This window comes from Colossoma macropomum, unplaced genomic scaffold, assembly GCF_904425465.1.
Source record: "Colossoma macropomum unplaced genomic scaffold, Colossoma_macropomum, whole genome shotgun sequence".
NCBI lineage: Eukaryota > Metazoa > Chordata > Actinopteri > Characiformes > Serrasalmidae > Colossoma > Colossoma macropomum.
In genome coordinates this window covers 32,338,780-32,365,002 of record NW_023494787.1, presented here as the reverse complement: position 1 = coordinate 32,365,002, position 26,223 = coordinate 32,338,780, and the positions used below count along the sequence as shown (strand labels likewise).

The 26,223-nt window shown below is 37.6% G+C and overlaps 2 protein-coding genes across 5 annotated transcripts; both read right to left on the bottom strand.

Annotated features, from left to right (window-relative positions):
- Nucleotides 1-2,193: 2,193 nt before the first annotated feature.
- Nucleotides 2,194-12,775, bottom strand: tra2a (transformer 2 alpha homolog). 4 transcript variants are annotated; one of them, XM_036566991.1, is made up of 9 exons: nucleotides 12,616-12,775; nucleotides 10,490-10,623; nucleotides 10,183-10,342; nucleotides 8,699-8,752; nucleotides 7,006-7,194; nucleotides 6,283-6,398; nucleotides 6,040-6,147; nucleotides 4,333-4,403; nucleotides 2,194-2,664 (listed from the first exon to the last, which is right to left on the bottom strand). In XM_036566991.1, the coding sequence occupies exons 1-9, from the start codon at nucleotides 12,649-12,651 to the stop codon at nucleotides 2,654-2,656; spliced, it is 879 nt and encodes a 292-aa protein (XP_036422884.1). In that variant the 5' UTR covers nucleotides 12,652-12,775; the 3' UTR covers nucleotides 2,194-2,653. The 4 variants fall into 4 exon arrangements, with proteins under 4 accessions (XP_036422884.1, XP_036422885.1, XP_036422886.1 ...); XM_036566992.1 differs by having other exon boundaries at nucleotides 4,333-4,400; XM_036566993.1 differs by lacking the exon at nucleotides 8,699-8,752.
- Nucleotides 12,776-17,092: 4,317 nt separating this feature from the next.
- On the bottom strand, nucleotides 17,093-25,902 carry ccdc126 (coiled-coil domain containing 126). The gene is made up of 3 exons (XM_036566990.1): nucleotides 25,603-25,902; nucleotides 23,018-23,660; nucleotides 17,093-19,379 (listed from the first exon to the last, which is right to left on the bottom strand). Exons 2-3 carry the CDS (start codon nucleotides 23,250-23,252, stop codon nucleotides 19,141-19,143), a joined length of 474 nt encoding a protein of 157 aa, XP_036422883.1. The 5' UTR covers nucleotides 23,253-23,660; nucleotides 25,603-25,902; the 3' UTR covers nucleotides 17,093-19,140.
- Between the last annotated feature and the right edge of the window lie 321 nt (nucleotides 25,903-26,223).

Sequence of the window (26,223 nt, the reverse complement as noted above, 5' to 3'; positions counted from 1 at the left end):
AATCGTTTTCAACACTTCTTTACTATGATGACGTTTGTTAACTTATGCCATAACAGTTATTAATAGTCCTTAATTTTCCTTCGTATCATTTTAATCATTATTGGGGTATTTTGCTAACATATTTGTAACAGTATGCAGATCAGACTAAGAATTTTCAGTGCCACAATAGAAAGAAAAAAATGACATTATAATATGTGACAAAACTGAATCACTATACTGAACATGTATATTATTTTTGTGTTTTAATCTTAACATGTAAATGACATCAATATTATAAGTGTAATAGTAGGTGTGCTTTGTTTACCCAGTTTTAAGTTTGTATTGCTGTATATAAGCTTTTCTCAGAGCAACTTTGCATTTCTGTCCATTTGTAACCCCTCTGAATATAATGAGTTTTTGGAAAAAATAACATAAATCATGAAAAAAAGAAAATTCTTGAAAGTGTTTGTAAAATTCAGTGCCTACATAGAGTGATATTGTTATTACCATTGACAATTGAAACTGATATAAGTACAAATCTGTTGTATCTGTATGCCTAACAACTTTTTAAATATTGGTTTCTGTCCCACTTCAGAAGTAACAACAGAAAAGACAACATGAGCCTGTCCATGTGTGATGTCTATGGATCTTAATATGAAGGTTACAGTAGAACATACTATGGTTTTTGCATATTGTGGTGCCATCTCTGTGTAGAATATGAGTCGTTCTGCTCAGTGATGTAGGTGTTTTCTCTTTGTCTCCGCTAGCAAAGTTGAGAAGACTTCACAATCGGACTGCTGAAGAAGTTGTCTGTATGCTCTATTTAAGTTTGATAACGTTTCCTCTTGGCTTAACAGAGTGTGTATTTGGTTGGCCAAAGCTTTGCCTGTTGGCAGCAATGAGCCATTCATTTTGTTGGCAAAAGTAACACTTAAATGGCTGAATTGTGCTTCATCTCTGTGGTGACTGTGTTACTGGGTAAGAACTCTATGATATGATTAGTGATATCAACAATCTGATGTAACATGATAAACCCATGGGCTCAAGCCCATGAGCACTTTGTCGACACTTCCCAATCGTCAAAAACCCTTAAAAGGCCATTACATCTGTCTTACACACTCCAAGCCCAGATCACCTACAAGTCAATGCATATGTCTACAAAATATCACTTTAATATAATATAAATCCAACGGTGTGCCTTGTATGTGTGTTGGAATATCCAATGCTGTAACTATCAGTTGATACAGATTCTGAAAAGACCATTAGGAGACCTCTATGTAAAGTCAACACTACCTTCAGCAGACCTACACGGTCAGAGGTGTGGTGGTGCTTGGGAGATAAACCAAATAGAAAATCTGATTTGGTAATCCAAAATCTGTGTTCCACATTCAGAAGAACCAACTTGTTACAGGAATGAGTGACTCATAGCGTATCATACAAGAGGTTATAAAATATAAAACATCACTCTAGAAGACAAAAGATCAGTCTCAGCATCATTAGAATGACTCTGCCCCAATTCTGTTCAATTTCAGTAGCAAGATTTTGCTAATCCATGATGACATAGCCATCACAAGCTGACCCGATGCACTAGTCTACAGCTCTGCAGTTGCGAGTACTCCCTGCCCCAACATACAGTCCAGCTCCGCCTCTCATCGTGCCCTACATGACTGACAGCTGGTTAGGTGTGTTTGGCAGAGAAGGTTTGAATATGTGCAGGACAGAGTGTCCTCAGGAATGGAGGTGAGAACACCTGCTCTGCTGGACAATCTCTTTTGCTGTAATTAAACATACCTGGAATTGCATGCTTCTCTCACTGCTGTCAAATTGAAACCTATTTAACTACCATTCATCTATGTTAAAAAGGCTTGTTACATTAATACATTTCAATTAAGGAGAAACAAGGTTTTATGAAAGCAGGACAGGTGAGGACTAGAAAGTGATCTTAATTGTTTGGTTTGGTTCTTGATACTGCTGAATTCATAGCATGTATTAGAGCTATGACAGAAGGCTTTCTTACACATCTATTGTATGAGATTACTAACACAATATATGGTAAAGATCAAGCAGATTAAAAAAAGGTTTAAAATCTCAGCTATCACAGTATCAAAAAACTGCTCCACACTGCAGGTTCTGAGGCACTTCTTTAGTATTTACCTTGTAATCTGGTAACAATATAAAACTTTGAAAGCTATGGATGTGAAACTAACAGACAGATACAAGGACTCCAGTTATTTTTAATCCTTGAAAAAGTACAATGGTAGGTGTTGTCACACAACAGAAGGTTTAAGCGTACTGTTATAACGTTGAATACATTCTCACTTGTCTTAACACACATACTTGTAAATACACACTGAATACAACACACATAAACTCATTCACAGCTGTTCATAACCATCTATATTTTACATACATACTTACATACTTACATACACACACACACACACACAATAGAAAAATGCCATGACTATGCCCAGGACCTCCAAAGTCATTATTTTATCACTGGAAAGTACAAATTAAGACACCTATTAAACAGAAACAAGTCTTTTTTTTCTCTAAATAGAGCTGCTCTGTTTAAACCAATGTTTCTTCCACCTCCAAGCAGAGTTAGATATGTAATAGCTTCTTTTAACCTTCACAGATCCAGGCTGATGAAACACAACAGGGGTTTGTGATCTCAGTACCGTCCTGTGGAGAGAAGAAACACTGGACATTAGCCGCAGACCAAACAAACTTCCAAAGGGCATCTCTGAGAGATTACAATTGTTAATCAGATACCTGCTGTCCTTCACACATACTCTCATGTCATGTGTAATTGTGCAGTTTATTGGGTAAAGAGCCGACGTAATTCACTAATGAAACTATTGTGTCAGATTCTTAAGAATGTTAATGATGCCAGGGGTGTTCAACTCCAGTCCTGCAGTTTTGCAATACCCACAAGCTGGGCCGGCACTGCACGATTTTACCTGATTTTAACCCCGATTTGCCCGACAAATTTTCACAATCTAAAGCAATTTTCCAGGGTCGGAGCTCGGTCGGAAGTGAGCGATGCAAGTATGATCTGGTCATGCGAGAGGGCGAACGAGTTAAAGGGTCTGCATTTTTCTTGAACTTTATTTTTTCCTCTGAAGTCCCCTTACATTTGTGTGATTTTATGTAGCAAAAAGCTATAATTTATTTTTACACAACATTTTTGTAACTTCTTTTTATCCTTTAGAATTAAACAAGTCATTTCAGTTTAGCACCTTTAAGACTGATATGTAAATGAGCTATGTTCCAATTAGCTAGCCTATATTGCACCTCATTCGAAAAGCAGTCTGGGCTGAATAGTGTGAATGAGCAGGGCTAAAAATTTGCAGGCCAAATAAGCAGATATATGAAAAGCAATGGTTTTAATGACATCACAAAACAGCTTAGTCTACATATATGGACTATATGCACTGGGTAGTCAATGGTTCATTCTTAAACTTTAACACTGTTTACATACTACATCAAACCTTTTTATTTCAAAAAAAGAGATAATTTTGTTTTCTATAATAAGGGTTCTTGACATTGAGTTCTGAGTGATCGGAGGCCTTCCGATATTTTTAAATGTATTTTATTTTTACGACTCAGGAGTCCCGCAGTGCAAGATGTTCAGTGATGTAACTGAAGGAGAGGTTCAGGCAACAGCCAATGAGAAAGACAGGAGTGAGGAAAAAAAAAAAGAGGCAAAGAGACATACACGCTGCAGAGAGAAAGAGATAGAGATAGATAGAGAGAGAGAGAGAGAGAGAGAGAGAGAAAGGTATTTGTTGAATCGTGTTGGTATGGACCCAGACGTCCTGTCACTCTTTACAAATTCAAGTTGCCAGTTTGCAGCAAAATATTTCTCCAGCTCACACTGTGGTATCTGCGTTTATCAACCACATATTCATCCTTGGTTTGCGCTACACTTCTTGTGTGTGCATAAAAACACAAACCGGTCCAGTTTAGCTTTGTTAGTATCACATAATAGGGGAGATTCAAATGTTTTTTTGGAGCCAAAACTCCTGTGTTAAACCCTCTTTTTGCCTTATTGTCTAAATTTTGCTCACCCTCACATGAAAAAGACAAAACATTCTGTAGAAAACTAATGTTAAGCGGGTGATGTTCTGTTTTAGAAACGTTGTGTAACATAGACCCAGCTTTACTCAAACACTTTCGTGGCACTTAGCAGACGAGTTTAATTTGGTATTTGAGCAGGGAAAGGAGAAAATCACCAAAAAGTGCTGGGCACCAGAGTTGAATACCTCTGGTGTAGGCTCAGCATGTTTTTATTAAAAAATAAATAAATAAAATTAAAAAGACTGAGCTTGTGTCATTGCTCATACTTACGTGGGCTGTAGGAGCGAGATCGTGAACGAGACCTGTAACGACTGTAGTAAGGTGATGGAGAACGCCTTCTGCTGGGGGGAAAAAAAATAAAACAGAATTTGTCATGATTCAACAATCCATGTTGTCATAAGCAGTCCAACTTTTAATGTTTTTTTTTGTTTTTTTGTTTTTTTTAAACAAACCTCGTCTAATGGCAGAGGAATCACAGAACATCACTGACAACTTTGCAGCAAGTTAGTCAAAATCCAGGTGCCTGTTTACTGCCGAGGTAATTTACCCATTAAATATCTAACTATTATTTAATATTACTTTAGGCTTGAAGCACCTAATTTTGTCCAATTCAATGCAGAGAACTACTGACACTGTAGAGTCAAACTGGGTCACAGTAGTAGGAATCAGTTACAGGAAATACTTACTTTGAAGCTGAACATAGTGGCATCTGGTTAGTTGCAATATCTTTTACAGATCAGTAAAAAGTCCTACATAACCTTTAAGACCACCCATGTAGCCCATCCTTAAAATAAGCCCCTACAAAAAGTAGTGTTACCGATTTAGCAGTCACAATGAAGATGTGAAGATGAATTTCTTAATTAAATAGATATTAAAGTATGGTGACCTTTTCAAGGTTAGTCAGATTCAGTGGATCATATTAAAATTGGCACATTTAAAGAGACAGAACACAGTCCAATGATTTTCCTTGAAAAATATTTTTCCAGTTTACAATAATTTTAGTGGTTAACTTTTGTGAAATGTGTACTTCTAAAATAAAATACGGTACTGAAATAACCTCCTTACTATAGTGTTAGTGCAGGGGTGCAATATTATCCAGCAGTTGGGCTGTTATTTCTATATCTTAAGGTGAGATCTGACACAAAACAGAACACTAGCAGTGTCTCCCCTCAAAAATTTTGTTTGGTGGGCACTGTTGGTTATCAAAGGGAGGTGGAAAGTTGAATTATAGCCAAAGTGCTGTTCTGAGTATGGGCTTCAGCTGCCCAATATAGCATGATAGGTGTAGTTTGTAGTGTTTCTAACTATAAACCATTACCACGCTGCTCATGGCAAACAGCAAAAAAATTGACTTGAAGTACAAATGTGCTGTATGCAAGTGTTTCACATCAATTCACATTGATGTTGAACATCAGAATACGAACAAGAACACTGCGTAAAAGTTAAACACAAACCATGGACAACAATCCGTGCTTTGCTATTGTGGGTTTGGAGCTCTGCTTTCTGTTTTCTGAAGAGGAACTGTTGATGGGATTAATGGGCAAGTGATTAGGTCACTTTTGCCATGTACAGAAATCCATCAGCCAATGAAGGCACTCATCTTGTAAACAGCACTGTAGGAAACTAACAATAATAGCTACATAATATGCTTGGATTATTATCACTTATTTCAATTATCACAATTTCATTGTACTGTGACACAAATGTATGACCACACTACAAAGGCCTACTGTGGGGCAACAGTTTATGGCCATTTAACGTCCTCTGCAACACAGCAAGTTGAGCACCATTCTGGCAGGTCATCACATGTAGCTAATTAAAACATTGATAGCATCACTGCAGTTCTGCATCATGCTCTTAAGATCTCAGCATCGCTGAGCATGGGAAACAAGTTTAATGTACTACCTGAAAGCATCACCTCTATTTTCTGATTATGAATCTGGTGTGATACGTATGAAGCTTATGTTTTTTTTTTACCTGTATCTATAATCGTACTCATCATATCTGTCATATCTGTCATAGCCACGGTCATAAAATGAGTCTCTTCTGCGGCCACCGCTGCTGCTGCTCCCCCCTCCTCCATTACTGCAACATGAAAGCAAAAGTATATTAAAAATATAAACAAGGTTTCATCTACAAATTGACTAAAGGAAAACAACCCTTCCAAATAACTGTTTTTGATCAACATCTGTGCAAGCAAGTCTGTATGATATTACTCACTGTGTGGGACGGCCCATGTAGATTCCGGGCGTAGGGGTGTGTGGCCTTTTGGTGATTGAGTAGTCCACTCTGATGCGTCTACCATCCAGCTCCATCCCGTTGGCTCTCTCCATAGCCTGTGGCAAAGGGACAAAATGACATTCCTTCAAGAACATTATATGGTGCACAATGGCCAAAAAGACTAGACAATGAAGATGATCAAGAAAACAAAACAAGGTATTTTGAAGGGCCCATATCCTACATTTTTCTTGCATTTTATTTTTCTTCATGAGCTCCATTCATGCCACTGTGTGGGTTTATGTACCAAAAAATGGTAATTAGTGTTTACACAGCCACTTTCTAACCTCTCTGTAGCCCTTACAATTAAAATGGGCTGTTGTGCCTTTAAGACTAATAGATGCAAAATGAGCTCTGCTCTGAGTGCCTGCCCTGTATTTGACTTTAGTGTGAATGGGCAGGGCTAAACTGCAGGTATATGTAAATGTGTTGGTTTTCATGACACCACAAACAATGAATTCAAGATTCTGCTGTTTTTTCCAGCTGTATGAACTGAGGAGTGAACGTCAAGTTTTGAAACTTTATCAGTGTTTACACGTAACATTGAACTCTCAAAAAAAAAAATAATAATAAATAATGAGGCAACATTTAATTTTCTTTGATATGGGCCCTTTATCAGGAAGGAACATCCAGTCAGTGCTCAAAGCCATAGCTATATAGCTATACCTCTTTGGCATCATCAATGCGTTCAAAATAGACAAAAGCAAATCCTCGGGAGCGGCCGGTGCGCTGGTCATAGACTACATTGACTCCTGTAAGTGGGCCATAGCGGGAGAACACTTCTCTCAAATCCCTCTCTGTGGTGTACAGACTTAGGCCAAACACACCCAGACATGTGTTGGGGTCTGGATTTGCCTGTGTGAAGAAGACAGAAAAACATTACAAAGACAGAAAATACATAGTTCTACATAGCTAATTATTGTTTTTAATAAACAGGATGTCCTAGCTGTGCAATAAACTGATGTTAATAAATGAAAATAAAACTCTATATTTCTGGAAAGTTTGCTTAAGTCTTACTAGCAATGCTGAGATAACGAATTATGAGGCCCGGGCCAGTTTTACCATTTACTTGGACACTAAAGTCCTGATCTAGCTGACTTTCAGTTCGTCCAGCAATTCAAGCTATGAGAATTCTGTCACTACAGTAGATAATCTAAATAGAATACACAGACTTTGAACAAAATTTATTTCCAGCAAAACTACCAAATTAGAATTGTAGTTTTGTTTAACATCAGTGTAATAATTAAAGCAAATGGGGAAACAAAGATGCGTGTCAAAATTCAGGAATACCCATCACACAATCATTTTAATCATTTTGATTCCCAGCCAGAAGGTAATACTTACAGGGGAATTCCACTGATTTTTCAAAATTCACCTTCATAATTCAATTGTTTAGACAGAAGTAATTTGTGCGAAATGGTGCATATTAAAGAAATCTATGGACACAGATTTCCTTACAGTAGTGGTGACAGGAACCAGGGGAGGCAATATCAACAATACAAATCAAAAATGCCCAGCGAATCTACATGTTTACATATTTATATAAAATGTTGTATATGTAATATAATGGCCAAACAGTGGTACATCTGGGGGGAAAAGTTGTCTTTGGGACATATTTTGCCTCACAACACCTTTATGTACCTCTCCATCCTAATGGATTTTAAAAAAATGTATATGTTTTAGATCAAAACCTTATCAACGAACTAACTCAGGCATCAATCAGCATATCTGTAAACATTTCATATAACTTTGTGGTGTAGCTCTTAGAGAAGTTAAACACTTCGTCTGGTTCCGATCACTTCTGTGAATTTTTTTTTTTTTCTTTTTAAGAACAGTGAAATTTCCCTCTAATTTCATGATACTCTATATGAGCAATTTGTGATTACACACCACATTACTCCCCCTGGTGGACTGGCATGTAAACTGCTATTATTTAAACTTCTCTGATAAAACTAACAGCATTTAATAACCCCTTCAGATTTAGTAAAATATAATTTCTGAAGGAGTTATGTTGACTTCAGTCTTAGGCAGCCTGCATAGCAAAACATATGCAGATCTCAGCCAAGATTACTGTAATGAGGCATTTTGAGATATTCTGACCCAACATTACAAAGGCGTAGTTAGTAGGGCAGGTTCTGTGAGTGACAAGAACAAACCCCCTTTTTAAGGTCCATATAATATTTGGCAGTGACAACGTGTCTCAGTCTTCCCTCATGACAACTAATTTACTGTTGTGGGACACACAGATGAATGAAGTTATGTAAAGAACCTCTTATCCCCCATTACAGATAACACTGCAACACTGAGACCAGTTTGGTCTAGTGCTAACATTCAAAAGGTTAATAAAAGGTTCACGTACCCTGGCATCACCATGACTGACCGAATCATTTTTGAAGTCATGGCTGTATGTGCTCTGTTGATATAATCAGAGGGAAGTAAAAGGGGTTATTAAACACTCATGCTGATCTTGGTGCTGTTGTAAAGGGCAAGGACACTGGTGGGGTAACAAGCACTGAGGGATAACAATCCCTCACAAAACAGCTTACCAATGGCCTCACACTGCATGGTTTCACTGTAAAATAAACGGTCATTAAAAGCAATACAAAAAAATAGACTTTTACTCTACATAAACTTGAACTCAGGATGACACCCTAACAGAGTATTTTGGTATGAAGCCCTGTCTACATTTCTGTGATGGTAAACTGCAGTCACTGAACAAAGACTGATTTTTTTTTTTTAAGAAAGGCCAATTTTTCTAAGCTGTCCAATACATGAAACATGTATTGGACAGCTTACACAAGGTCCAACAGTACATAGTGATGAAAAGAAAAAAAAAGGAACATTAATTTCTTAAAATGTTGCAACAGAACATGCATCATCAGCTGTTCTCAGTTTGGTTTCATTCTGACAAATTTTCTATTTTGGTACTTCATAAATTGAAGTAATTTCCATGAGAACAAAGAACAAACTTCTTCTTTAAAGGGGTCACAGAAAGAGACTGCCAGTGATTTCATCACATCAGTTTATAGCTCCCATCACTACAATGAAAAGTGCCAATTTGAATAATACTTCTAAAACCAACAGAAGTCAGAAATCAGTAAATACACTTACGGAACCATCAAGGGATTCTTGGCACTCTAAGATATTTAGAGGTAGCACAATATTTGTTTATTTGTTAATTATGTAACTAATGCTAATGCTTTAAGTACATATGCTAGCAGATGGATTTTTTGCCTGTATTTTAGCTCTATGAGGAAAAAAAAGCTTTTTCTGACTGCACATGATTCTGTGTCACAGACATTTGTGTGAAAATCAACATTATCATCAGTGTCAGGAATTAAGTAAACACAGCTATGAAGCAAGATGGCTAAAAAGCTACCTGGGGCACTTTAATAGATGCAAACAATTAATAAGAAAAGACAAAGTGTCCACTGCAATTATTTAAGACAATGATTGTGGCAACCCTACAAACAGAGTTTCTATAAACGGCTGCTCATGTGGCAAGGTGCACAAAGGTGTACATGTTATGCCAGAAGTATGTTTCTGCAATTACTGTAATTTCTTACCTGATGCCAAAAAACAAATACTGGCATAAACATGTGCTAAACAGTATAAATAAAAACAACACACCTCTCTGTGATTTTATTTTACTTTTATCTGTACTCAGGATGTGTTTGGGCAAGAGGATTTCCTATTTACATTAACAACAGATCCAGAGTTGCATTTCGCTATGCGAGAGAGAAATGTTTCTGCTCTTAATGGTTAGAGTTTAGGAATAACTAGTTTATTGGGACCAATAATCTAACAGCAGTTGGGATCTCTTTGTCTAGTTTTCACACTCACCCGACTGCCTGTGTGGCGTCGACGGTTTGACATGGGTGATGTGCTCTGGCTTCTCCTCCGTCTATAGTCTGGGCTGTAGGAGCGGGAGCGGGACTTCTTCCGGTGGGAGTGAGAGCGGGAGCGACTGTAACGGCGGTTGGAGTGTCGGTGAGAGTGAGATCTGTTGGTTAGAGTGGAAGACAACCATTAAATTAAGCAACTACGCTCTTTATGTCACAAAATCTATTACATTATTTTTCTGTCTTTGAATTCAGAGTACAACAATCTACAAGTCCATAAATAGCACTTTTTTTCTGCTTTGACTGACCTGGACTTGGAGCGGGAGCGGGATCTGGATTCTGAACGCTTGGAAGCTCGGGATGGGCTGGGAGAGCCCGATCTGCTGTCGGACTTAGCATGGACCAGGCTGCCCCGTTCCGACTTGGAAGGTGAGCGGGAATCCTAGCGTTACAGTAATGAAGTTGCACCATTTACAGAGTGTTACAATCCAGTCTGCCTTTTACACCCACTTGCACTCACATATACACATATATACATACACTTTACAGCTGTGGAGAAAACTGTTAGAATCATTCTGAAAAAATTAACTTTTTATATTTTAATGTCATTAATAAAATTAACAAATCAAATTTAACATTTTTAACACCTTATTATTTCTTGTTCTGGATCACCAAATTACAGTCAACATGCAATTCATCAACAATAAACAGGGTGTTTTTACAGACACTTGGAACATACACTGGACGTTTACTTAACCTATGGACACATTCATTCTTCTGTGTTCTTTTAACGCTATTCCTTTCTTTCAGGCATTTTATCGTTCTTCAGTCTTCATTTGTTCAGTTTTCATTTTTCCTCTCCTTCCTTTTCATTTCTTCACCCAATTTGAAACCTCTTTTCCTGCTTAGACACATAACGCGAGTGTGCTTCTATCTGACTCGATCTTCCGTTCTTTTTTCCCCTTCCCATTTAACCGTCTGCTCTGTACACATTTTCAAAAGCCTTCTTTTATCTTGGATATTCTTCCACATTCTTGGCCTTAACTCTTCAACTCCTTCACGACCAATAACCTTAATGAAAAAAGAACATTCAGAGCAATTAAGATCATGGGAGATTTGGAAAATGGAGTCCTGAACTACTCAGCTCTTAAACTCCTCCTCAAACACATTTACATAGTGTAATTCACACAAACTAAATGATTAAGCATCCTAATAAATACATTAAATAAAGTTATGAATTAATCAACATTCACATCCAGTTAAGGTAGTTAAGGGTAAGAAAAAGCCTTGAGAGAAATCGGAAAGAGCTTAGAAGCAGCAGACAAACGGCAGAAAACTTGCTGACTTTAGGTGGATTTACACATTAGGTGTAAGTTTCATAAGAATTAATCTAACTGAATATAATCTAAAAAATGTGAGCTAGAGAGGTGGCTAGCTACACTGCTGAGAAAGATGCAGCTAGAGAAATAACTAAAATATTGGCAGATTTTAATAGTTTAGATAGATAACGCTGATGCAGGTAAAACAAACTAAGCTGCGTTAATATTAACCAGCAAGTTCTGAAAAACAGTTGGAGTCAAGGTAAAAAAAAATCTGTAAGGCTACAACATTGTCCTGTCAAATAAATAAATAAACTGAAGATACTACTAATAATAATCATACTGTAAACAGACTACTATTAAGATACATTTCTTTTCAGAAGCACCTTCTAATTCTTTCGTACTTAAAGTGAAACTCCACTAATTTCACACAATTCTTCATAAATGAACATTAACATGTCGCATTAAGTTAAACTCTCAGCTAACTAGGTTAACACACTAGCTAGCTAACTAACTGCGGTCTTCCAGAAATGAAACAGAAACCTGCAGTTCGGGCACAAACAAAACCGACCTAGCTAACGTTAACATTACAGTTAGCTAGCTAGCTGGCTAAAGCTAAATATGGTTACCCGTTTATCTCGCTAGAGTCACGAATTTACCAGTTATCTCTCTAACTTACATTCAAACAAATGTGTTCAACATAATGGGAATTATGTCGTTAACTGTCCAACAAGTCACTCTCTCATGAGGCAAAATCCCACTGGTCTACCTAGCTCTCTCATGAGGCAAAATCCCACTGGTCTACCTAGCATCTGAGCTAATAAGCAAGCTAGCTAACTAGCTAACTGGCTAACCTCGCTCACTGCGCACTGCTCCATTCGGATGGAGAAAATGTCTTAAAGACAAAGCTAATGGAGATAAATGATGCTATTTAATGACTTAACTTGTGCTGTACAATGACGTTAACTATTAAAGCTTGACAACATCGGTTAGCAATACCTAGCTAAACCTAAACAGCAAGAGGACAGGGTGAAATAAGGAGGGCTGAGCGTGAGAAAGGGGTAAAGAAGTAAAATGGTTGAATATGTACGCAATAATAACGCAAGGCTACTTACTCTACCCTCAAAGTTCCCGTCCTCGATGTCACTCATCCTAAAAAACTGAGCACTTAATCAGTATTGGTACACAAAAAGTGGTAGCTAGCTATGTGTTTTAGCTGCTAGCGTTTACTGTTTCTCTCCGTTTGGTTACGTTGGAAGAAGCAGCGTTAGCAGAAAATGGTTCCCGCTGTTTAGCCGGATATGAGGGCGTGTCAAAAACCAAACATCTCCTGTCTGATAATACAAGGATTATATCTGTACTGTCTACATGCCCCCTGTTTTACATTAAAACAGAACACTATGGAGATATCATACAAATATAACTCCAGCCGTCATTCGTTCTCCGTTATTAAAATAATGAACAGAAAACTCGACAGTCCAAAACGGACAAAAGGAGCTAAAGGGTTGTGGAGAGACATTAAGCCAGTGTTTTACAGGTGCTGCAAGCCTTAAAAATTCAGTTAGTGAATCAAGTCATACCGTGTACCAAGAATATGAAACTATTTTGCATATTTTTTTATGCTTCCTCTCTAGCACTTTTATGTTGCCCAAAGAGTCGCCTAGTCTCCCACAATCTCTTATGAAACTTTTGAGGCAAACCTTTTAATCATTAAGCATTAGGACGGAATGAATAAAAAAAAAATAATAAGTAAGAAAAACCAGCAACCCTGTTCAGTTGCAAGCATTCAGGTTGTTCACAGACTATTCAAAATCTTTACAGTCTTGCACTCCACAAAACGTAATTCCACTGATTTAGAAAAAATGTCTGTCATTAAATCGTTGAGACAAACAAAATAATTCAGAGTTGTTTAATGTGAAACAGTTCACTGTTAAGAGAACAACTGACTCAGATTTCTCTCACCAGTGGTGGTGATAGGAACCAGAGGTCGCAATGGCTGCAACACAAACACAATTATTATTTATTATCCAAACACATATTATTTATTATCCAACACCAATGAACCTGCATGTGCCTTTCAGAGTTTTTTTATATGTAATGTTGATGATGAGATCTGAAATGAAAGAAGAAAAAGGTTTTCTTTGGGGACTATTTTATCTTACAACATCCTTCATGTACCTCTCCATTATGAATGACTTTTAAAACATACAATTTAGGCCAAAACTTTATCTTAAAGCTAATGTAAAAACAATGACTCAAGCTTCAAACAGCTTTATAATAAAAATAATAATAACACTAATAATAATAATAATAATAATAATAATAATAATGATAATAGTCTGATTTCAACAGAATGTATAATTTGTCAAATAATTTATCTTTTGCACCAAGACAAATCACAATTAAATAGAAACATCTACTTTGAAAAATTGCTTATTAGTTACTGTAGTGTATTAGCTTTACTACTAATACCATTCATAAAAATAATAGTAAAGGTAATAGTGAGAAAAACAGCAATAATATTGAATATTTCAATAATCAGTGCAAATGATTTGCACACATTATACAAAAAAATGGGTACAGCTTTAACTGTCTAGTTCAAAATTCACATTCAAACTCACCTTTGGCAAGCTTGCTTAAAAAAACCTTTACTAATTTCTAGCTAAACCTTTTAGTGTGTCTAATGATCACTGTAGCTAGCTAGTCAGTGAAACTCCAGTGAACCACTCTGTGTCTTTATCATAAAAATCAAACTAAGTAATATTTGGGGGCAACTTGCTAAAGGGGCATTTTGTCCCTTCTTGGCCCAAATGTCAAATAACTTTCTCCACCTGTCCCACAAACATACTTGTATCATGCTTTTACAACTTAAACAAAATGAAGAGCTCACTAAAATTCATTGTCAAAAAGTTGATCAACTGACCTCAAAAAGTGTCCTGGGGAATAAATCCCAGGAATGCAATCACTCAGATGAGTTTTTAGCATTAGAGCATAGCCATTCAATGTGGATATGGATATTTGATTTTGCTCAGGAGAGACAGTTTGGGGGATGGGGGCATCTAACCCTAGGGGGCATTTCCAAACAACGTTATCCTCATGCAGTCTCATCAATGTGAAAATGGAGGGATGAGGGAGAGGAGCAAATCAGTGAAGAATGTTAGGATTCTGTGTTCAGCATGTGCATATACTTTTCAAACTGATCATATAGTCTATTATCCATTGAGTGAAAAGCAGCATTCTTTATGTACAGCCTCTGTCTTTTAAGACCCTTTAAGATTTAAGCTCTTTAATATATTTAAGATCCTACACTTACAGACTTCCTATATCAAATAAACTGTTTATAGTTTCATGAATCACAGACATTAAAAGTATATTGTTGCTATCGGAACAAAACCTCCAAAAAGTATCTTTACAGGGGAGGGAACATAAACGTTCTTTTCTTTTTATTGGAAGTTGATGGAGAAATGATTTATTTCAAGTAATTTTGGACCATTTTTATTCGTCCAATCATCATGACGTTCTGACACAGTGCAGCTGGCAATTTCAAATGATGTCAGAATATGAAAAACGACAAAAATTGAGATAAAAGGTTTTGTCCAGACAGCACCGATATGTAATGTGAAGTTTAATCAGTGTACCATAAGTAAAATGACCCAAAGAAGCCTTTTTAAAATCATCCTGAAATCAAAACTGACCTTGCTAGTTTGTGTCCCACAATTATTTATATCATATAATTTAAAAGCAAAGTTCTTGTTTTCCCGTATGTTTCCAGTATAATGTATTGTGCTTTGCCCCCCTCTACAAAGCCTCCTAAGTTCTAATAACATATATAACATTACCAAAATGATAATAACAGGAACCAAAATGATAATTTTTCACCTTCCACTCACACCACTCCACCAATAATTAAAATGTAATAATATAATCAATATAATTATAATATAAATGATCCTCCCCTGCTTTGTTTTCTGGGATAACGGGGGTCTTGTTTTTACAGTTACTGAAAATCAATGCTGGGAAATTAAAACAAAGTGCTGTAACTAATGTACCAGTGGTTAGAACTTTCAACTAATTTTGTCCAGTTTGATTCAATGTGCAGTTACTGTTCTTTGCCTTAGTACAGCAATGTAACATCCAAACAGTAGGTGATGCTTTAACATCAGTATTGCCCTCCAGCTGTTTCTAGCTCCACTCCTGTAGGGACTGCACTGTTCTATAATTTGCTGTAACCTATAAAATTCAGCACTTCATAATTCAAACCCCCAAGAATTGAAACTACTTGTAAGCGGATCCACCACCTGCTGTAATGCCAGTACACAGATTTACCATTTTATTAGTTACGTCTACCTTGTAGCTACACTCATTGGCTGTTTTATCAGGAACACCCACCAGAAGCATACAATTACTGACTGTAGCTGTATTTGTTGCTGCATTTATCAACCTCGCCCTCTACCCCGTCCATCAGTGCAAAGAGACCACCACAGGACCGCTGCTGACCTGATATTAAGTGGTGGATCATTATTAGCACAGAAATGAAATACCATGGTGGTGCCATGTAAGTGTGCACCGAGCTGGTATGAGTGTATTAGCTGCAGCCTGCCCTTACTGGAGTAGTTACTGCTGTAAGACTCTGGAAAGGTTCATGTGGCCGGTCAGATGTTTTCTACCATCACAACATTATTTCCATCACATATTAATCATAATTTCTCAGAGTACAAAGCCTCAAGTAAAGTGTCCTGTCCTCTTTGTCACCTGCTAAATGAAGTACCGTCATTCAAAAGTTCATGGCCGCATCCAGAAGTTTTGTTTAAACACTGCTTTCATAATCCACATATGAACAGGATGCTGTGCTTGCAAAAGAACTGAAAGTAAGTCACCACGAACGTGCCCTGACTCTATCACAGTAGCTCAGAGAGACACTCAAGCCAAAATGAAATATGTAAAGATTGTTACTTGCATCCTGCAGTGGTGCCACATTAGGAAAAGATTAGGAAACCACCTATCTTATGATGCATCTTGAATGTGGGAGAAACAGGGGCTTTGTGGTGGATACATGTGGGATCTTTTGTGTATTCATTTTTGTCTTGCTAGCTGGCTAACGCAGAAGGAAGTCAGATAGTTAATGTCATTGCTAGAAAGCTGAATTTCATATCTGTATTTATTAGCCTGTACATTAATGGATTTCTTTATTACTGTGAGGGGGATTCCTAATAATTGCAAGACCTATTTGCATAATGCATGTTGAGCATTGTAGTGGGAAAACACAAAACTAAGCTCTGTCAAACTGCTGAGCCAGAAGTATGAAATGACACATTACAGAATATATAACATGACAAATAACTAATTTAAATACAAATTTTTAGGCCCGAATGCCCCTATAAAGCAAGTCTGAGTAAGCTGGGTTTCAGTAATGCCAGTTTTGTTCAGATTTTTCCTGGACATATTTCACAAAGACTCCATGTGATTTTAAAAACAGCATTTCCAATTTTGACATAATTTACTGGCCAATTTTCCAGCTAATAATTCATGAGCTTGCCTTAGCTTTACCACCACAGGAATCTCTCTAACTAGGCTAGAGAAGAGAGTACAGACTTTTTAAAAATATAAAATATGTCTAGATTTTAATTAAGTAATTTATATACAGTTAAATGCACTTGTCCTGCCACAAGCAGTTACATTTTCAATTTAGTCTATTAAAGCCATGTACTACATTATAGTTTTCTAATCATACACTAAACAATACATTAAAAGTTGATCTGCGGAATTACAAGAAATGTCCAACGTCACTATGATCATCACTGCAGAGGAGTATATAGGTAAACATTTAAACACCCCTGGTCAAATAACATATTTCGTTGAAATAAAGTTAAACACATCCTCTACAGAGAACGTAAATATGCCATTTTTATGCAAATTTTACAGCACAATTTCTTTTTATTTGCTGAGGTTAGTATACTGGAAGAAATAACCCAAAAAATATAAAATGCGCTATAACTTTGGCACAGACATTTTGTGTGTTATTTTCTCCTGAATATGTTAATTTAAGCAAATAAACAGTTGTGCATTAAAATAAACAATCGTGCATTTGCAAAGTGTGTTCTCTGTAGAGGATGTTAACTTGTTTTCACTTAGAAAATCAAAAGAACATCAAGGGTGCCCAAACATTTGCATACCACTGTATTGCACCTTCTTGTCAATGATAAAAAAAAATGTTCTTTTCTTGTGCATCCATGTGGCTTGATTTAAAGAAAAAGAAATGAAAATGACACACAAAAGCAGTTAGTGGTCTACTTTTTGGAAACAATGAAAAAAATTTTGGGCTTAAATAAAATATAAACTCAAAAACATCAAACAGTGAAAAGCTGAGGCTTATCACTTCGAATTAGGCAAAGACAACACATCAAGTCCTAAATAAGACTTTAGGGTCACGCAACCTCTCGCAGCATGTGTTTATTACTCTGTGACAGTCACATGATGTGAGGAGTGCACTAGCGCTAGGGAACCTTAAAGCCCCGATCAGGAATCCCGAGTGGCAGATGACAACTAACTGGTTTTGTACTGCGGCCATAAGCAAAAAAACAACAATGTGGGTACACTGTTTTACTAGTGCTGCACAATATATCATAAATAATAAGTACATCTTAGTTGTTATTGTAATATTGGCCTTCACAATACTGATATCACAGAAGGCTGCATTATGCTAATGAGATTTTAACCCATCATCACATATTTTATTGTGTTGTGAGCATCCTGACTAAGCTCAGATGTAAGTGTTGGGATGAATAAAGGCATTCACATGAACCAGCACACGTGTATATCTTTGGTCATAATAATGCAGGCCAATCTTTAACCATGTTGCGTCAAGGGCCATCAATGTACTGCAGGGCATGGTGCAATTGCAACATTTTAATCATCTCTATCCTGTGCAGGCCTAGTTCCCACTACAATGTACAAGTATGTTTTTTGGCAATTCCATGACCAGGCCTTTAAAGAAACCTAAGCCTAATAATGCCTAACCCTAATACAGGTCTACATCTTGCCAGTCACATTCTACTGAACTCCTTAGCTCCATAATACAAAAGTGAACTGAGAATATAGCATTAAATGTACCATCAATAAATGGCAAACGTGCAATAAGCTTTAAATGAACACATGATATTCTTTGGATTTGCTTACGTTCTCTCCCTGTTGAACAGCTAATAGCACAGCATATGTATAGTCAATGTATCATTGAAAACAGATTTAAATGGTCAGCTAACAAGACAAAGCTATTCTCATTAGTTGTAGGTCATTTACGTCTAAGTGCACAATTTCAGTTAGCAGGCAGATGAGGTGATGCAGTTATTGCAAATTCAGATGAACTGCTGATTTCAGAAATGCTCTTCCATTGTAAAGTTTCACTGACTGCCTGATCAGAACCATCCTTTAAAAGCAGGACTGTGCCTTTTTTCTCTTTTATGCAGCTTACTGTGCATATTCCAAAAAACATATGTGCTCAAAGGAAACACACACAACATTAAAAAGCTGCTGTATACTAAAAAATATATAGATCTATATACGTCAAAGTCAGCAACAGTGTTGCAAAAAAGTGTGTTGCAACGACCGTGTCCGTGGCCCCACCACCAACTTCCCTTCACTCATTAACTTCCAGGGCGTGGCAGTGACTGGGGCTGGTTACTGTGTGTGTCTGGATGGTTGCCAGGTTTGTCCTGTTTGGTGGGCCGGTGCATAATGGCCGCTGCAGCGAGGACAGCGCCCCCTGCAGTGTGAGAACTGTTGTGCGCAGAAGCATTCACCGCAGCATCCACCCTGCCCTCCAACTTTACCAAACGATTCAGAATGTCGTCCAGCAGGACTGCAATGGTCCTTTTGAGATCAGCTGCAGGAATAAAACAAAATAAAAAAAAAAAAAAAGAACTGAACATATTTGACATACATCTCATATTTCAATGTTTTATAATGCTGTTATTTTTAAAGACAGAAATACCCTTGGTAAAGATGCCTGCTCATTTCCCACAAACTGCTAATTTGCTACGTTGGAGAACATTTTGTGATAGAAAATAGTACACATTCTCTACAGAGAACATGCTTCTGCACATTTTAAGGCACAATTACTGTTTATTTGCTGAATTTAACACACTGGAAAAAACAAAAACAAAATGTGAACTGTGCAAGTTTTTTTTTTTCCAATATGTTAAACACAAGCAGTAATAGAAATTGGCACTAAAATAATGCAGAAAATGTCATACTAAGTTTGCTCCCTGTAGAGGATGTGTTAACTAACAACAAAACACAATTTGACAGGGGAAGTTCAAACTTTTGCATACAACTTTAAGCTGCGGTCAGTTTAAAAAATTTGATCAGCTAAAACAGCTTACAGGCAATTATGTAATAATTATGACAGGCCTAGTTATATGTGGAAAAAGGTCACATGACCTAAGCCAGTATTGTTACCCTGAGAACACCCAACAAAAGTTCCATAAACACATTTATGATTCTCTTTTTAGACACCCTATAGTAATCTGCTCTGACCACTTTGTAATACATTCTGTGACCAACATCTGAGCAGCTGTCAATAGGCAATAGGTTTGCATTGGTACACACTAAAACTTGATAGACAAGTCGAGTGATTCTCTGGCAAAGAAAAACAGTTTGCAGTAGCTCAACACTTCTGGCCAACCACAGCATGACACGCAGGGTGCCCAACATGTTTAAAGATGCCACTGTGATGTGTTATTGGTGGTGACCAGATGGTTTACTGCAAAATATCTTGAGAGTTTATGCACTGATTGGAATAAAGGGATGAAAAGAACTGCACTATATTGCCACAATATAGGTCACAGCTTGGCCTAACATACTTTTACACCGGTTTTATGTTAACACCCTAAAGGCCCAGGACTCATAACTTCATAAAAGATTTATCACACCATCTTTTGCCTAGTAAATACACTGCCTATCAAAAGTTTAAAGACATATTGTCCTCATCTGAAATTCTGCAAATAATGTTTAATTTTCACTGTTACTTTGTAATTAAGTAAAAACAAAATACATGCACATGTTCTGTTAGCATAACCAGGTATTTGCTAATATTACAATCATATTTTGCAACACTCTGCTTCATGTTCACTGAAGTGTCTTCCTTGGTAAGAAGAGTAGGTTTTGCCTAAATGATGACAGCTCTTCCTAAGGTTTGGCAGTACTGGCAAATAAAAATGGCAAGATCATTTTTAGCTTTCCACGTTAAAACAATGGTTCAGTCAAAAATCAGGTTTACACTTATTCCCTTCATGAGAAATGTAGCCAAACAGCCTGTCATGCTGTTTCTTTTGTTTTGCACTAGAGCTATAAGGCTAATGTACAGGGTGATTCAAAAAGATCCATCCAATGTCAAAATTATTCATGTCACTTGTAAATCATAACAGAACAATGCAGTAAATTGTAAATGGTTTAAGTGAGTACAAAGTTTATGTAATTTTACAAGTGCTCAATACGACCTCCTCAAGCTGTACGGACAACGTTAACGCGATAGTCAAATTCATCCAATACTCGATTGAGCATGTCGGGTGTAACTGTACTCACGGCCCTTTCAATGTGATTTCGGAGATCATCCAGTGTTGTGGAACCAACAACGAATGCTCTGAGCTCTATGACCCCCTCTTTCAATTGGTATCTGATTGGTTCCTAGGCGCCTCATGGTTGTAAAAATATGGCGTTTTGAAATCGGATGAATCTTTTAGAATCACCTTGTATAAGTAATGGAAGCTTATAGAAACCAGTTAAGCACCGTGCGAAGTGCATGCCTGAACAATCACACTTGCCTCAATCTTTGCCGAGTTGTTCAGTAATCGCAAACAGATTTGCATATATAGCTTCTGATTTTTTTTAGGACATACAGTTCGCTATAAAAAAAAAAAAAAAAATAGTATGGACACAACTCAGGCTTTACAATTGTTGCTACTACTGTTTTTAGCTAATGTTTCACCACAGTGTCAGAAACAACATAAGTCTGTTTGAGATTCCTTAGCAATGTGGTTTGAGGCAAGGGTATGTACTTGTAAGCTAAATTTGCCTCACAGCTCCAGTGAAAATCTATAGAAGCAAACTTTGGACAGCAAACTGACAATGAAACATGCTAATCTGTATTAAAGGACATCTAGTAAACAAAACAGCATTTTTTCTTTGTCAGTTATACAGTATTCTTTATATACATTGCTTATACTTAAATACATCTCTGCTGTTTTGGTGCATTTCCCTTTTACAGAAAGCATGTGATTGGACAAGATTTTGTGCTCAATTCTCCAAGCGTCCCACCCCACTCAAACACACCCGCTCAGCCAGCCTTAATACTTTCACCATCGTTTCTGCCATTTCACATACACAGGTGTCCCTGATGGACAGGATATTCAGAGACAGGCTTGAATTTTAAACTCCCCTTCACTGAGATGAGAGCACTGGTCATTAAAGATGCACCGAAATGAAAATTCTTGATCGAAAACAAAATTCAGGACAAAATGTTCTTTTACAAATAATTTGCCATTTTGTTTACATGTCTATGCTGATGATGCTTCAAAGGCAATAACTGCCTTGCTGGGAAAGAGCCAGAGGACTACTTTAATTTGAGCCAGAGGAATACTCTAATTTGGGTTAAATATTAAAAGTGGTAAAATTATGAAAATAATACTATCCCCACAGGCATCTAAAGATGATCCAGAGCGATTCTGCTGAACGATAACACCTCATTTTGTTTTGTTTTTTTTCATGCAAAGTATGTGGATGTGGTTTTGGAACTCCCATCGAGCAGACTGAATTTAAAGAGGGTTATTAAAAGAGAAGCATCCATGGACTCCATGAGGATCTAACTAACCCACATGTTTGCAGTAACTTTCAAACCCAGATGAAAAAACAGGGTTTTTTATGAAAAGATATTGAGTTCCTTTGTATTATTTATGTAATTCCCATTAAAAATTCATTAAATCAGCTAATGTTAAAAAGTCATGTAAGCTAAAGACTACATAGACGGTGCATCTAAGCTGCAGTGGACCATGTTTGTGGGTTTCACTGATGATCTGCTGGTGCCCAAACTGTTTGAACACATCTGTGTTGACCAGTGCAGGACAGCAAAGGGAACAAACTGCTTTTTTATCACTCTCATATTTATTGTCATTCAGATTACTTAAGTGTTAGATTTCACTTCACTGTAGACCTATTTAATATTTTGCTTTTTTCAGACAAAATTTTCAGCCATTTTTCCTCTCTTAACTGAAAACTTTCAGTGGCTGAAACTTAATGTACAGAATCAACATCCAGAAAATTACCTGTGCTTCACTGAGGAATAAATGACAATCGCATAATACAACAGCTGAAATACAGTGTTTTGTTTTATACTCTTCTCAGCAAACTATATAAAATTGCAAAAAAATACAAAACGTTTCCTATAAATATTTTGAAGAGCTACATGTCCCCTAATGTCGACAGGCAGTGCATCCACCCCTTTCTTTTAACTTTCACTATGCTTACCATATCCAGCCATAGAGGGACCATGGGGCCTTGAGGGGTCATGGTTTTCCTCACTGAGGGCTTTGACATAGCGGTGGCTGAGCTCCAGGATCTGTTGCCGTAGCTCGGCGCTACTCTGGCGGCGTGGCTGCGTGACGGTGTAGTGGAGCAGGAGCAGGCACCAGGCCAGGCCAAAGAGCAGCAGTAACACACTCAGCCTCTGAGACATGCTCCTGCGCAGAAGACAGGCCAGCATCCCTAAAACGCAGCCCGGCCAGGGGCCCAGAGCCACCAGTGCCAGCCCAACAGGCTGGGGGTGCCAGGGATGTTTTGAGGATGGAGGCTGGGGGTAAGTGGTTGGACTTTTAGTTTGAGTTCAGGAACTAGAGAGGTGTAGGGGTCCTACTTCGGGTGAAGGTTTTGGACAGGCTGAGAAGAGGAGGGTCAGGGAAAGGGGAAAAGGATGAGGGAAGGGGTTGTAGGTAATAACTACAGCAAGCAAAATGCTCATGAAAAAGAAGATCACTACTGGTGAGTGTACCAGGGAAGTGTTTTAACTGGGACTAGACAGACTCTGAGCTGGAGGAGTTTGGACAGCCGCCAACTCTGGTCAGCTGATCAGTCTTGGGATCTCAAACTCAAGCTTGGTCCATTCAGCAATTGCCTACAAGGTAAGCATACATACAAAGCACAATACTTGGCATTAGCATTCATAAATTGGAAATGGTGTCCTTCAGACTAAAGCATTCAGTATCAGTGTATTGTGGTAACAAGCTGAAGATTAAAAGCAATGATTCAGTGAAAAATATACACAATTTTTCCATTTGCCAAATATGGTTAAACAGCTAACTCGAGAACCTGCCTCACACTGTGCAAGTCATCAAGTAACCACCAAATGTGGTTTTTGAAACATATGTATAAATATTGACAAATTCAAAGTTCAAGAATCAATATGGCTGCTACTACTGGTTTTATGTTACATATTTTTGACCATTTCATAAATGTCTGTATGTCATAGACTCCCAGAAACAATGTAAGTATATTTGAGAACTCAACACAGTTTGAGTCAAATGTGTGATGATTTAGGCATGCAGTTTTCACGGTGACAGACTGATGGGCATAATCTTCCATTACTTGTTAGCTACGTTAGCCTTACATTTTCAGAGTAAATCGAAAGAAACAAACTTCAGACACTGTACTGATTGACTATATTTGGGGCAAGAGGAAAACTGTATAAGTTTGATCTGTGGTCAAAACATCACTTTAAGTTTGCATACACACATTACCGGCTACCATACAATGCAAATCACGAGTGTCTGGCTTTGTAAGACAGCGCCTTAATGGTATTTCAGCTTAGTGTTCTCATCTAGCCAATAACCAGTGAATAACAGTGTTTCTGAATAACACTGAATATGCAGCAGAAAGACATGCGACCGCATTCACACAGTCTGACCCCACAGTGACCTTGTCAGTTCACTCCCACCAGAAAACACTGGACACAGCGTAACAAACATGAATTCAAACTATATCCATAATGCCTAATACAAGTTAAACCATCATAAATACAGGCTTCTGCCAAAACCTAACCAACAAACACTAATTTGGTTCTAAAATTATTGTAACTTAATCTAACGAGCTTTAGGGATCCAACCTGAATAAATTATCGAGATTGCCACCATGTAACCCAAGAGACCTGGTCAGAGGTATTATCACAGACTGCAATGCGGGGACGTTGTATAGCCAACAACACTCTCCTTCTATTTACAACAAGAGATACCTGAATAGTTGAAGCTCGATTTTGGTGGTTTAAAGTAAACTAGCATTTCTTCAATGTTGTATAGGGCTGGTGTTACCATTTTTTTTTATGTTGAATAGGAACAGAGGTTTTCCAGAAACAGAGGTTTAGATTTGTGCTAAAAGATTTACAACTAAAAGGTATTTTCACTGTTGACTGATTTACTGCTTGAATTAGCATTTCAGCACATAAACTGACTCATACGAATGTGGAAAATCATAGACCAGTCTAGACCTTTCTCAAGACCTGAAAATAGGTAGGTAAATCTTTTTAACTGAAACAGTGAAAAACAGAGATGCGGACATCCGTTACTGGCTGTTGTTCTACTCATGTCTTTAGGTCTCTGAGGAAAAATGAGCTATCACGTCCAGAAGTTATCCTTTAACAGAATCACTCTGCTGAAAACTGTGATCGCTTTAACCCTTAGGCAAGAGGTCTAGCTAACTATAGCTATAGCATTTCTGCTTCTCTACTTCTCAGGTTGCATAAAATACAGTTACTTCTTGGGTAGACCTAACAGTTCATGAAATTAACCTGAATGTACATGGCGTGTCTCTAAGACGCCCTTGTCTACTTAAATATCGTCAAATTACAAAAGCAAAGAGGGGAAAAGCAACTTGCCTAATTATATATTAGACTGTATGCATGCAGTATGTTAAAAACCTGATGCTAACCAGTAAGCAAGCTAGCTAACTAGCTAACTTTAAAACAGTAATGTGTTGTATTCACTAGCTTACAGCGCTAAAAAACAGCAGCATGAAATCGCAAAAAAATGTTTTCCCCGTTTGATATTTCCATCAACTATATTCACCTGAAGTGTATTTAATGGTCTGAATGCTCCCATTGACATCTGCCGCCGCCGACTCCTGCTGTCTGTCACATCTTCTTCTTTAAAGCGTCAAAGGGCGCCGCCGCGCAGCTGTCCTTAGCTTCAGAGAGGTTCCTGTTAAAACACCATAACTTCTAACTGATTCGTAAAAGCGGCATAACCAGAAAAGTAAGACGACACAACACATAAAACATGTAGTCACAAACGGTCCGTCGACATGGCCAGAGGAAGACCAAAACAACAGCAACGTCTCGCCTCACAGACTTTTATGGCTGTAGTTTCCTCTCGACATCTGTGCAGAGTTCAACATGCTTGTGGTACAAAGGGGGTTTCGTACTCAAAATCTTGTTTTTACGTGAAATTTCATTTTGCATGTATCCCGACTAGGGTGTAATTCTATGTACCGTTTAAGGTGTGCACACTGTTGTACTACATTTACAACATAGAGAAACGCTTGAATGTTTGCCGTGCTTTTATAACTTAAAATAAAAAAAAAACAAGACAAATAATGTATTTAGCCCAAGTCTTGAACATGATGAATATGTCGAGCAGAATTACCAATTACATACAACACTTGCATTTGAGGAGACAATGCCTGCATCG

Bases quoted from the DNA above. Each gene is read 5' to 3' on its own strand.
- tra2a (XM_036566991.1), bottom strand. From the start codon at position 12,651: ATGAGTGACATCGAGGACGGGAACTTTGAGGGTAGA. The intron at 8,753-10,182 runs GTGAGTGTGAAA...TTATATCAACAG, and splicing joins GACGCCACACAGGCAGTCGG to AGCACATACAGCCATGACTT. The intron at 7,195-8,698 runs GTACGTGAACCT...TTCTTCACACAG, and splicing joins TCAGTCATGGTGATGCCAGG to GCAAATCCAGACCCCAACAC.
- ccdc126 (XM_036566990.1), bottom strand. From the start codon at position 23,252: ATGCTGGCCTGTCTTCTGCGCAGGAGCATGTCTCAGAGGCTGAGTGTG. The intron at 19,380-23,017 runs GTAAGCATAGTG...TTATTCCTGCAG, and splicing joins TCCCTCTATGGCTGGATATG to CTGATCTCAAAAGGACCATT.